General features: G+C 47.1%; 1 protein-coding gene across 2 annotated transcripts; it reads left to right on the top strand.

Annotated features, from left to right (window-relative positions):
- Positions 1-9243: 9243 nt before the first annotated feature.
- Positions 9244-13862, top strand: LOC133505920 (transcription factor Sox-10-like). Of its 2 annotated transcripts, none has more exons than XM_061829469.1 (4): positions 9244-9801; positions 10085-10745; positions 11060-11331; positions 12983-13862. In XM_061829469.1, the coding sequence occupies exons 2-4, from the start codon at positions 10309-10311 to the stop codon at positions 13774-13776; spliced, it is 1503 nt and encodes a 500-aa protein (XP_061685453.1). In that variant the 5' UTR covers positions 9244-9801; positions 10085-10308; the 3' UTR covers positions 13777-13862. The 2 variants fall into 2 exon arrangements, with proteins under 2 accessions (XP_061685453.1, XP_061685454.1); XM_061829470.1 differs by lacking the exon at positions 9244-9801 and having other exon boundaries at positions 10329-10357; positions 10444-10745.

Here is a 13862-nt window from a genome sequence, read left to right as displayed (position 1 = left end):
CGTGTATTTGGGATGTGGGAGGAAACCGGAGTGCCCGGAGAAAAGCCACGCAGGCACGGGGAGAACATGCAAACAGGCGGGTCCGGGATTGAACCCTCAGAACTGTGAGTCCAACGCTGAAGCACCTGCTCCACCGTGCCACTATTATATAATACTAGTACTGAATTTCCCTCTGAAGTGTAAAGTATCAAATATGTAAATAGCAAATCCCAAAGCATCACATCACATTTTCAATGTTGATTATGAGGCCTTTTCTGACACCCCCCCCCCCCCCCCACAAAAAAGGTTTTCTGAACGTCCTCCTTCGTGCGCTTGTTGTTCTGCCCCCCCCAAGTCAGAACGACGTTAGCGGCAAATAGATGCGGGCCTTCCCCAAACAATAGTCCATTCATGATGGTCCTCGCGATGCAATGATGATCCCGCTCCGGCCCGCACCAGCCTCCACAGCTGCACTGGAATGTAATCCAACAAGTTCGAAGCCCCCCCCCCCCCCCGGCCCCACCCTCCCCGACATCCACCCCTCCCTCCGGCTGCCTCCTCCATCGCTACCATGGCCACCACATCACCAGTGCTACCGCCATTGCAACCCAAGTCCCTTTCTCAACCCCCCCCCACCCCCTTCAAAAAAAAAAAAAAAAAAAAGGAGGAGGGGGCCGAGGGGGGGGGAGCACAAAGAGAGGATTCATGGCTGGTCGCGTACACTTGCAGGGAAAAAAGAGCAGCGCCCATTTAGGAGTGGTGCAGCTGCACTAATTCATTGGGTGAAACTGAGAGGAGGCAAAAAAAAAAGAAAAAAAAAAAAAAGGAGGGGCAGAGGTCACGAAGCGGAATCATTTTTTATTCGTCTCGCTACACCTGCATCCCTCGCTTCCTTCGCAGTAAAAGCGAAAGAAAAAAAAAGGAGAAGAAGAAGAAGAAGAAGAAGAGGCGACATCCCGGACATTTCTTTGTCCACGTGTCGGCATCTCAAAGTGACCTTTGTTGTTTTCCCCGGCGCGTCTCGGCCCACACGAAAACCTCTCGCCGAGCGCGCTTCATGACGTCGGCGGCGGTGTCTGGAACTGGAAGTTGTTGGTTTTTTTTTGATAGTATTTTAATCACATGATTTTTTTTTTTTTATATTTTTTTTAATCGATAGCTACAGTTTGGAATTCCCCCTGCGCAGACCGACTTCGTCTGGTTTCACACGAGCCCCCGAGAGATTTTTTTTTTTTTGCTCGCTTGTTTGTTTTGCCATTCGACTAAATCTCCTCTTACGCATTTTACAAAATGGCCGCTTCCGAGACAGAAGAGGAGCGTCGGCGCGTCCCGATGAGTCGGGTGTTCGCCGTGGAGCGGCAAGCCGGAATTTCGAGTGCGGCGCCGAGGTCGACTGAAAGTGATGCAGCATAATTGAGAAAAAGGAAGAAGAGGCAGAGAAGGTCCCCCAACTAAAGTTCAGTAAAATCATTCTTCCCATGCGCAAAGTAGAGATAGCGCAGTCAGTGCTTGTGAGCGTTGCTGTATTGCATGCTTACATGTGTTGCTGCTCCATTTGTGTTCAAGAAGCAACATTTTGTACTCGTACGTTAGCATCAGGCTAGCGAACTGAGCGTAGATGAAATTGGTTGTTTTTCGTTTGAGGTGCACATTTTCAATACTATTCAATACTATTTTTCTAGATGACAGATTTTCACCTGGACCAGAACACGCCGCCAACCCCCACCCCGCCCCCACCGAGCCGATCCCTGCCCAAATTGGTTTCTATGTGAACTTGTCGAACTCTTGCTTCCGTGACGATAATAGATTATATAATAGATTGGATATGATCCATCCATTCATTTTCTTTTCCGCTTATCCTCACGAGGGTCGCAGGGAATGCTGGAGCCTATCCTAACTGTTAACAGGGAGTAAGCAGGGTACACCCTGATCTGGTTGCCAGCCAATTGCAGGGCACGTCGAGACAAATAACTGCACTCACAATCACACCTACGGGCAATTTAGAGTGTCCAATTAATGGGATACCATCCATTTTCTTTGGCGCTTATCCTCACGAGGGTCACGGGGAGTGCCGGAGCCTGTCCCAGCATTCAACGGGCAGTAGGCAGGGTACACCCTGAACTAGTTGCCAGCCAATCGTAGGCCACATTGAGACAAACAGCCGCACCGCCAATCACACCTGGGGACAATTTCCATCCATCCATTCATTTTCTTTGCCGCTTATCCTCACGAAGGTCGTGGGGAGCGCTGGACCCTATCTCAGCTGTCAACGAGCAGGAGACGGGGCACACCCTGAACTAGTTGCCACATCGAGTCAGACAGCCGCACTCCCAATCACACCTACGGGCAATTTCCATCCATCCAACCATCCATTTTTTTGCCGCTTATCCTCACGAGGGTCGCGGGGAGCGCTGGAGCCTATCCCAGCTGTCGACGGGCGGGAGGCGGGGCACACCCTGAACTGGTTGCCAGCCAATCGCAAGGCACACAGAGTCACAATCAAGCCAAGGGGCAATTTCGAATGTCCAATTAATGTCGCATATTTTTGTAATGTGGGAGGAAACCGGAGGCATAGGGAGAACATGGCGGGGCCGGGATCGAGCCGAGGACCTCAGAGCTGTGAGGCCAACGCTTTTACCGGCTGATCCCCCAAATGTAGCCGTCGTACATGACTTCATTTTGTTCCTGTTTGAACAGCAAACTAGTTGGGACTGGATCTGGAGCGCCTCGGCTGCTTGTAGGGAACGAGCGCCGTGCGTTTCGCTTCTGTCGCTCCAAGACATGATTTGAAAACCGTCAGTCCCACACACCATCGGCAGATGTCCTGACAATCACTTCGTCAGTGAATCAATTATGAAGGCGGTTGTGACTTTCGAGAGTTGCGTCCGTGCGTGTCACGTCAAGCTGCATTGAAAATGCCGGAAAATCTGCCTCATGTCAGAGGCGAACAAGCGTCCGCATTCTTTTGGCCGCAGCGACACGGGAAGGAGGAATGCCTCCCCGCCAATTATGCCAGCGTTTTAATGCGGAATGTGACCCGCCACGTGAATATTTGACTTCGCCTCTCTACGTCTCTCGCTTGCCATCATCCTCTTTCTTTCTTTCTTTTTCTTTTTATTTTTTTCCCCTCCGTCCATCCAGCACCACACGTTTCAGAACCCTCCCAAAAGTAAGAAAAGGTTTGGTTTTGATTTCTGTGAACCATGAATGTAATTTCCGACCGACAAGACGCTTTCAACCTTGCGGTTAATGTTGCGATGCGGCGCTAGCGTTAGCGCCGTCCGAACGCTAGCGCCGCATCTCCACATAAACCACTAGCGGTGCGCTAACGCTAGTGCAGTGCTAGCTTTAAACTCTTTCTGTGTACTGAGGCTTATAACCGCTCTGTAGGTGGGGAATTACGGTACTAGCAACTGTCCCTAAATCTCAATCTTTAAACCGTTGCACAATTTAACTGACAAGATTAAGATAATTTGCTAATGATAACAATATGAGATTTCTTACTTTAATTGTGGACGATGCATTAGAATCGGATGAAGTAGAAAAACACTGTAGCTTTTTGTCAAAGTTTTTCTCCCCCATCCTTTGTTTCTGCCGCAGTTTTGTACCTACGCACATTTGCGCCTGAGTCTGGACGCTAACCGATGCTAGCACACTACGTGCGGAAGTCATAAATTGATTGAACAGGACTTCTCGGCCATAAATGTCAAACAATGGAGTGAAAAGCACGACGCCGGTGGCTGAGTGTCCCTCCTTGCGCCACGTGATTCCTATGCCGGTCGCCCGGCACGTGCACACGCATTTTTGGGGGAAGGTGCTCCAGTCAAATAAAGGGCACCCATGGCCAAAATTATTCATCCAGCAAACAAGAAACAGTGGTAAGGTTTATTGTTCCTGTTAAGACAGTAAATGGTCTACTAAAAATCGAGGCTGGGGGTTCTACAGTGGATCTTATAACTTGTTTGTACAGTTCTCACAAAACCACTTTGGGAGGACTTTAGTGTTTCATCCATGTTTCCATTTTCTGTACTGCTTATCCCCACGAGGGTCACGGGCACGCTGGATCCAATCCCAGCTGACTCTGGGCGAGAGGCAGGGTACACCCTGAACTGGTCGGCGGCCAATCGCAGGGCACAAATAGATAAACAACCATTCCCACTCACATTTGCACCTAGAGGCAATTTATTATCTTCAGTTAACCTCGCATGCATGTTTTGGGGCTGTAGGAGTAAACTGCAGTCCTCAAAGAAAACCCACGCACCCCCATGGGGAACATGCAAACTCCACACATGTGGGGCCGGATTTGAATTCAGCTCCTCAGATGTGCTAATCAGTCGGACACTGTGGCGCTAGGTTGAACATTATTATTATTTGGAAATATCGATGAATGAATAAAAGATAGGCTGTAGCAAAAAGGGCACTTTTGTGTCCAGGTGGGAAAACAAAATTCCAGGTGCTGAAGCACCACTCATTGCCTATGTGTGCACATGCCTGTCGCTCAACGTACTCAACTGGAAATTTTTGTCATAAAACGGCGCAGCGATTATTAATCATCAATAAATACATGATACTCTTGTTATTGAAAATTTTAAGATCATATCATGTAAGTTACTCTCTTATTCCAAGCCTGTGTACTTTATTTCTAGGGGGGGGGGGTGAATGGATCCATTGTGGCCTCAATCAAACTATTGTATCCGATTGGATTCTAAAAATAAATTCTCGTATTCAAATGATTCCGCTAATCTGCACCGAAATCAATTTTTAGGTTCTCACGACAAAATTCCGGGAAATCAATCCGAGGGCAAATTGTCACTTGTATTTGTCGCACCCCGGCACCGAATAGTTTGGCCTATAATCTTGCTCAATCAGGAAAGTACACAAGCTCGTGATGCGGTGCAGTTGTACGCATCTGGAAGCCGATTTGGCAAACACATCAACGGAGGTTTTCGACATTTATTTGTTGTGCACCTGAGGAGAGGCGTGACCTTTTCACCTCCCGAGGAGGGTCACGAGACCGGGTCACGGAGGCTCTTGTGACACCGCGCCGCGCTGATACGGAGCAGCGGCCCATTACTGCAGTCACATGGCAGGTTAGCACAGGCGCTGATGCACCATGTGAGCTCCATTTTGTTTTTCCTTTTTTTATGCTTACAGCCACAACCGCCAAGGCCCCTCAGGCCCTTAGCGACAGACAGTCAAAATGTCACCAAATGCATGCGTCTCCTTCGCTTTTGTTGTTGTTGTTGTTCTTTTTAATTCTTATTATGATTATTAGTTTCTACATTAAAGATGATGGTACCTGGACTTTCTAAAGTTTGGCAAAGCGGCAGAAAGTCCCATTGGCTCGCATTTAATGAAGTTTAATTTAAAATTGTTTTTACGGGATGTCATGTGTCATCACATTGATGTTTTGTTTCATTGAATTTAATATATAATGCGGCGTATGAATATTTTCAGTTAGCCTGCAATTAAGTTGTGTCGGTTCAGTTTTGTGACCTGAAGCTTTATTGAATTTAATTGTTTACATTATGTTTAATTTAATTGGCTTGGGCTAAAATGAGTTTTGTTGCGTTTGCCACTTTAGGCTACATAGATTTTTTTTTTTTATATTATGTTAAATTTAACCGTGTTTAGGAGCAATGAGTTGCGTTACCTTAACTTACATTGAAGGGCTGTGTTGAGTTTCATTTTGTTATCTTACACTAAGCGTGAACTTTTTCTTTTTTTTTTTTGTTTTTATCTGGCGGAACTTAATTCTGTTAAATTAAACCGAATTGACCTTTAGTTCTACTGGAATGAACTCAAATGCACCGAGTTCGATTTTGTAATGTTTCGTTCCGTCACATTTTGTTAATTGACGACATAACGTTACAGCTCAAATATGAACCTCGGCCTCATTCTCAATTGCGTTCAGTTTAATTTGGTCGAGATGCGTCAATTTTACATTTTGTCACGTTACATATGTTAGGATTAATTTTAAATTTTGCTGAAATTGAACTTTAGCTGAGTCGAATTCGTTCAAGTTTCGTTTTGAGTTTGTGGATCTGGTTTTTCGCGTATGCGCGATGAATTTCTCGAGTATCAGTGTAGATCCAAAGCCATAAAATGACCGTTATTTACTCCAGCGCTATTATTAATAGACAGATTGTGATAAATGGACCATAAAAGAAGGCCTTATTCAAAGCGGAACGCCCATCCAATAATCTATAGGCGATCTGGAGCCCGTCTAAAGGGCAATGGCGTCTTTTCCAAGTAGGCCTAAACCCAAATGCTGAAGAAGGCCCGCCTGTGTTGCAGCCTGAGCATGAGAACAACCTGCAGGCGAGGAAAAAACAAACCACAAAACATTTTATCAACGTCATCTTGCATGCATATCAATTTGCCTCTTTTAACCGTCCACCAATCGAAATTAAAGGAGTTCAAATCCTTGAGGGCAATTCAAGAAACGGCACGACCTGAGGGTGAGGGCTGGGGGGGGGGGTCCTAATTCAGCAAGGAATTTTTTTTTTATTAATTTTAATATATATATATTTTTTGGTTTGGATTTTACAACTGATGCGCACCAAGTCCAACAATACACACATTCTGGCAAATGTCGATTCCAAAAGTCATATGCAGCGCTTCCTTCAATATTTTAAACCTCGCGAAGTATTTATTTTACTTCCGGATTGTTTTTCCCAATTGTCTCCATAATTTGCAGTACATAGGTGAATGTTTTCGTTTTATAACGACCACTTAAAAAAATGATCGCGTTTAAAATATATATATATATATATATATATATATATATATATATATATATATATATATATATATATATATATATATATATAATTTTACGACCCATGACTCGTGGGGAGGGGGAAACTTTCGAAATATGAAAATATCAATGAGCGCATTGGCGTTTCTCCAAATAACTATTTTTCTATTAATCTATAAATATGTTTGCACTTTTGTTGTTCTTCTGAACTTTATATTATTACATATCGTGGAAATACAGTTTGTGTTGCCGTATATTTAAAGTGATTTTATTTGTACATTGCGACTGTACTTTCAATCCTGCTTCACTGCGATTGCTAAATGCATTTAACGACTCACGAATGTGTATTAAATAAATCTCCCAGAAACGAAATGTAATTTAAATGTAGGGCAAAGGGCCCAATTAGTAATTTCCTGAAGTTGTTGCAGTGAAAGAAAGTTAAGAAAGAAAACAAAACGAAATGAATCGGTGGATAAAATACTTCCACTTTTTTTTTTTTTTTTTTTTTTTGGGGCGAGTGTAATTAGAGTGCGTGCAGACCCCCGGCTCGCTCCCTGGGGGTCGCGCACATCCAAGTGCATTAAGTCAACTTCTCTGCGCAAAACCGCAGCTTCCTCCCTCGCGCGCTGCGCCAACCTAAAGCGCAAACGCACACACACACACACACAAACACACTCAACACACACACACACACACACACACACAGAACAAAATAATGCAACACTCACTTCCAGGCCTGCTGGTCCGGCGAGATGATCAGCGGGGTGCAGCCTGTGGGTACCCCCACCCTCTCCACCACCACCACCGCCACCCCCACCCCACTCCCTCCCCACTCCCCCTCACCTCCAGCACCAAGCACCTTCATCCTCATCATTACAAATCCAGAAACGTGGAGGGGGAAAAAAATGGAAAAAATGAAAGAAAAAGTGTGGCATGCAGAGAGCGCCCCGTGCATCCTTTCCGCTGCTGAATTTTCTCCGTGTGCGCCGCCAGCGTCGACGCTCGGACAGAAGGGCAGAAAAAACACGCACACATCGCTCTCTGTTATCATCCCCCCCACCCCACACACACGCACGCCCTCCTTTTCCTCTCTTCATGTTTGCAGTACAAAACTGCTTTTTGTTCCCCATTTTTTCCTCCCCCCCCCCCTATTTACGAGGGTTAATGGATAGAGAGACTTGGGCTTTTGATCACATGGTTGCGATTCACCTGAGATGCGGACAAAGGGCGCAAAGAGAGACGAGCGAGACTCGCTGAGACACAAGCGGCATTGTTGCAGCGTGCATGGATGTGCACGTGTTGGGGTGGGGGTGGGGGGGGGCGCTTATCTGCGGCCTTCCAGCGTCCACAGCGCCCACATCGGCGCAGGGAGAGGAACGCTCCAATTAAATAAATCCCCGACGCATTAAAAAAAAAATGTGAATGTGGCTCTGTTCTTTCTTTTCAATGGTGGCTTCTGAACGGCGACTGTCCCCTTAAACAAGACACGAGTCTGTTTTTATTGCGAACAGCGGAGTCAATAGTTTGGATTTGATACACAACGTTGACCTGCAAGTTCATCTGCAAGGTCAGAGTTCATTTAGATCGCGCATTACGATTCTTTTCATTTCTTGATTTCAGCGTTCGTTTGCGAAATGCCAAAAATGGTGTATCGACTTTCTAGATGACATTGTTGGAATCTTTTAATCATAAATAACATTTAAATAAAGCTGTCAAAATATATAATTGTTGCTGTTTGAAATGCCTTTGGCAAGAATTCGAAAAATATAAATGAAGAAACTCTGGAAACAAAACAACAAGAAACTAATATCGTTACGTTGTTGCGAATTCACTTTTCTCACGTTGCGTGAATAAAATCTTGAGATGAATTCAATTAACATAACGGTATAATCGTCACTCCCGGCTGTATATTTTTTAGATCAGTGATTGTCAAGCTTTATGGTGCCAAGGCACACATTTTACAACACCAACAAAGAAAGAAAATGCCACAAAAAAGAAGATGCACTAATTACTGGATGTACTTCGTGCCGTCTAATCGAAGACCATTCAGTCGTTCTTTCTGTCACTGTACCTCACTGCCGTCAACTTATTTCTTGTGAATAAATGATTTTTTTTTTTTTTTTTTAGCAATTAAGTCAAATTTGAATGCCTGGTTGGGAATCACTGAGGTTGATTGCCTGGTTGACTTTAGAGGTTGATTGCTGGTCATTTTGAGATTTGAGAACGAGTTTCGTTAGCTAAATGATATCCAAGAAAAAATTGTTTCCGTGCTATATGGAACCGTTCATTAATGGTCGGCACCAGAACCGTAGAATGGATGCCTCCTACGTTTGGTGTAATTATATATATTTTTGTGGTTCGTTGGCTGACCGTGGACATTTGTACACATCTGTTTAGCTCCTCTTTCGTCATAGTTTGAATTCCAGGAGCTGCACCTCGACGTTCCCCGTATGAGAGCCAATCAAAGCGCACAACTCCTCCAATTCGGGGGCATTTCGATTTCCCCCCTGCCCCTTTTTTTGTGCGTGTGCGTGTTGAATTGAACGCGGCCGCAAGATGTAATAAGTCGGCGGGTGATTGTTTATTTGTTTGATGTCGCCTGTCAAGAGCGGCAACAGAGCTGCCTTTCTGCGCGCGCTAAATGGGCCCACTGTGGACTTGTTTCAAGCGACTCCCGTGTCACATCTCACCTCTTCTCCGTTGCGATCGCCGCAGCAGGAGGGCGACGACAGGCCGGCCCTGGACCGGCCCTGGAGCGCGGCTCTCGTCCAATCGGCTCCCGGCAGACCCGGGCGACGGCCAATGGAAGCGCACGGTTGCAGTTGTGTGGGCGTGGCCGTGTGCGTGTGCTGGAATGCTGCCTCTCTGGGAATGTTTTCCACTTTTCGATCCCCCCCTCCCTTTTTCTTTTTCTTTTTCTTTTTTTTTTTACTTTCTGCCTCTCGCAGTCCTTCTCACAAGGCGCTCTTTAAGCTCCGGTGTCGCCACACAGAGCAGCCATTCATCGGCTCCACTGCCAGCCACGCACACTCCCATGGAACCACTGCGCGTCTCCACTCACGGTAAGTTATGTATTTTTTTTAAAAAAATAATAAATTAATTAAAAGCCATCGGACGTGGAAGCGATATCGATTCGTTAGATTATTATTTTTTTCTAGATTGGATTTTTATTGTGATTTGATGAAATTTGGATTATTTGTTCGATTAATTTACAGACGCGTACGCCATTTTTTGGTGTATTTTAACGTTAATATATTTTTAAAACCTTTTATTTACTGATCATAAACAAATCTAGTACATAATTGTTATGCTATAACTAATTAATCGTATGCGTTTTTTCCGCAGGTGTAGCGGATTTCGATGCGTAAAAAAGGACCAGGACACATTTACGCACTATGGCTTCGTATTAAGAGTCCACACGAACCGGGGCCATCGCAAACTCAACATAGTCCCATAAAAAAACTAATTTAAACTCTCTTGTTAAACGAATCAAGCGGGTTTTTTTTTTTTCGTTTTTTTATTTTTTTGTTTTTATTTGGATTTTGTTGTTGTTGTTGTTGTTGTTGCAAATGTCGGGAGAGGAGCACAGCATGTCCGAAGCGGAGCTGAGCCCCGGAGGTTCGGACGACGCTCGCTCGCTTTCCCCGGGTCACGCCGGAGCGCCACCCGGCCACGACTCACCTCTGACCGGTCCCCCGCCCCAGCTGACGTCGCTGTGCGTGGCGGACGGCTCCGGGGACGACCGCTCCACCGTCAAGTCGGAGGAGGACGACGAGCGCTTCCCCATCGGCATCCGGGAGGCGGTGAGCCAGGTTCTGGACGGCTACGACTGGACCCTGGTGCCCATGCCGGTGCGCGTCAACAACGGAAACAAAGCCAAGCCTCACGTCAAGCGGCCCATGAACGCCTTCATGGTGTGGGCGCAGGCGGCGAGGAGGAAGCTGGCCGACCAGTACCCGCACCTGCACAACGCCGAGCTCAGCAAGACGCTGGGCAAACTGTGGAGGTCAGTATGGAAAAGCACACAGCACCGTTCGGCACCATTCGGCACCATGCGGCAACACGCGGCGCCACGCGCTTCATTTCCTGCCTCGTTCGCGGCCAAAGACGAGATTAGTCGACAAACAGCAACTTAAGAGTGCTGTTTGTCCGAGCGTCTTTAAAATTCTTTGCTCCAAAACCACGAAAGCGTCATTTGCGCGACCCATTACGCTCGCGTCTCCATTGACGCCCGGCGCCCGGGCGCGCTATTTGCGCATAGTTTAACTTCCACGTTCACTCGGGCAGAGTCAAAACCGCTCCTTGTTCTCGTTCGCGCAGGCTGCTCAACGAGAGCGACAAGAGGCCATTCATCGAGGAGGCGGAGAGGCTCAGGAAGCAGCACAAGAAGGACTACCCGGAGTACAAGTACCAGCCGCGGAGGCGCAAGAACGGCAAACTCACGCCCGCCAACGAGTCGGACAGCCCGGGCGAGGGCGAGGCCGGCCACTCGCAGTCGCACTACAAGAGCTTGCATCTGGAGCACAATGGCGGCGGGGGCTCACCTCTGGGTGACCTGCACCATCATCACCATCACCACCACCACCCTGCCAGTAAGTGGCGCAATGGGGGGGGGGGGGGCGAAAAGATCTTACACAGATCGTGATTGCAGTTTTACTTTATTTCCTCCGATTATTCACTTATAGGATAATAACGTAACTTTAATAAACTAGCTGAGCCAGCGACCTGTCGTGATGGGCCGAACAATGAAACTCTCCTCCACGAGAGGGCAGCAAGTACAGAAAAAAAATTCTTCGGACTTTCGCGATAAGTTTCCGAAGTAAACTGTTGAATAAATTTGCATCATTACCCGTAAGACAATAATCGGAGGAAATGGGTGAAAGTGGTCGAAGGGGTGGGTAGAGTAGCCAAATATTGTACTCGAGTAAGAATGCTGTTACTTTAGAATAATATGACTCAAGTAAATGTAAAAAGTAGTCATCCAGACATTTACTTGAGTAGCTAGAGCCACAAAGCTCGCCAGCTATAGCTGGATGAGTACTTTTTACATTTACTTGAGTCAGAGTAAGAAAGTACTCAATGAAAAATCTACTTAAGAGTAATTTGTGAGTAACTTCAACATTCTGCCCCCCCCCCCAATGAGTCATTCTGATTGGTTCGCGAAGGCGACATCCATGGTCATATGACTGACTTGTGTCATCTGATTGGCAAATTGGAGTCAAATGACATTAACGTTCACATTTGATTGGCGCAACAGAAGTTGCTATGCAGAAGTTGAAGAGAACAATCTGAAAAAGACGCGCATGAATGGAAAAATAAAAGTACCAAACGGCACGTCGATCATTGTAACGCTGTAAAAGTGTCACGCTTTCGTCACATAAATCCGGAAGTAAAAGTAAAAAGTACTCTGACAAGTACATTTTATGGAAAATATTACTTGAGTATATGTAGCAGAGTAAAAGTAGTGCGTTACTACCCACCTCTGATCTGTTGAACAAAGTTACATTATTAATAATGCCGTCAACAACATTTTTTCAGACAAATTTATGTGGCACGGGATCGTTTCAGGTGGTGCACCAGGCCTGTCGGTCGGGGGGCACTCATACCACCAGACTTGCAACGCCCGAAAAACAAAGCACCAAATAGTTAGATGCAATACGCTGCAGCAATAACCCGCCGAAATAAAATTAGGAATTATCTACATCATCACAAAAAGCGCCGAACAATGATTGCTAGCTGGCCAGCTATTTGGGTCTAGCTAGCTAGCTAGATAGCTGTTTAGCTAGCACAGATAGGTGAACAATCATGCGTTATTTGCAGTAAATAAACAGAGCAATAGTTTTTGGGACGAATCAAGAAATATCGGATACGTTTCTGTGGCGCACCTGCTGATCTGATGGCGCAGTGGTTGACATTTTCCTAATTAGCTAGTCTGGGTGACACAAAAAATCAATATAGTATTATATCTTAATCTTGGAGTATCTAAAAGTCCTGATTTTTTAAAATTGTTTTGTACATTATTGGTTCCTTTTCAATCCATATTGTTCACTGCATCTTGATATTATGTTCACATTGTTGCGTAATGTATTCATTTTGAGTTTGTCACATCTCACGATACTCAATCGAGGATGTTCCGCTAATCCAGCAGCGGCAATAATGATAAAATAAAATGTAATCCATTCTCACATGATGATGTCTAATGTTGGCCGCGTCGCTAAGGGAAGCAAAATCTGTCCGTTGCAGGTCAGGGTCACAGCCCCCCCACGCCCCCAACCACCCCAAAGACAGAGCTCCAGTCAAGCAAACTGTCAGACAGCAAGCGAGAGGGGGCAGCGGGAGGGGCCGGAGGATCAGGGGGCTCCAGGGGGCCTCTGGGCGTGGGCGGCGAAGGGGCCTCCGGCGGTCCTTCCTCGTCGGGCTCCAAGCCCCACATCGATTTTGGCACCATGGACATCGGCGAGATCAGCAACGAGGTGATGTCCAACATCGAGCCTTTCGACGTCAACGAGTTCGACCAGTACTTGCCCCCCAACGGGCACCCCCAGGGCGGCGGCGGGGGCCCCTCCGCGGGGACCTCGTCCTACGCCTACGCCCTGGCGGCGGCCGGCGGCCACCCGGCCTGGCTCTCCAAGCAGCAGCAGCAGCAGCAGCAGCAGCCCCAGGGCTCGCCCACGTCCTCCGACCACTCCAAGGCGCAGATCAAAAGCGAGTCCGGGTCCGGGAGCCACTACGCCGAGGCCTCGTCGTCGCCCTCGTCGGGCGCGCACGTCACCTACGCCCCGCTCAGCCTCCCCCACTACGGCTCCGCTTTCCCCTCGCTGGCCTCGAGAGCTCAGTTTGACTACGGAGACCACCAGGCCCCCGGGGCGTACTACGCCCACTCCGGTCAGGCCCCGGGGCTGTACTCGGCCTTCTCCTACATGGGGCCTACACAGAGGCCTCTGTACACCACCATAGGCGACCCCTCCAGTGTGGCCCCCTCCCACAGCCCCACGCACTGGGAGCAGCCTGTTTACACCACACTCACAAGACCCTGAGGGGGTGGGAGTTGGTGGGAGGGGGTCCAGGAATATATGGGAAGCGTGTGATAGCGTCTGTGTGCGTGCGTTTTGCTAATGGGAGT

This window comes from Syngnathoides biaculeatus, chromosome 9 (genome assembly GCF_019802595.1).
Source record: "Syngnathoides biaculeatus isolate LvHL_M chromosome 9, ASM1980259v1, whole genome shotgun sequence".
Taxonomy (NCBI): domain Eukaryota; kingdom Metazoa; phylum Chordata; class Actinopteri; order Syngnathiformes; family Syngnathidae; genus Syngnathoides; species Syngnathoides biaculeatus.
Note: the sequence above shows the minus strand (reverse complement) of the source record. Positions and strands in the feature narration are given on the sequence as shown.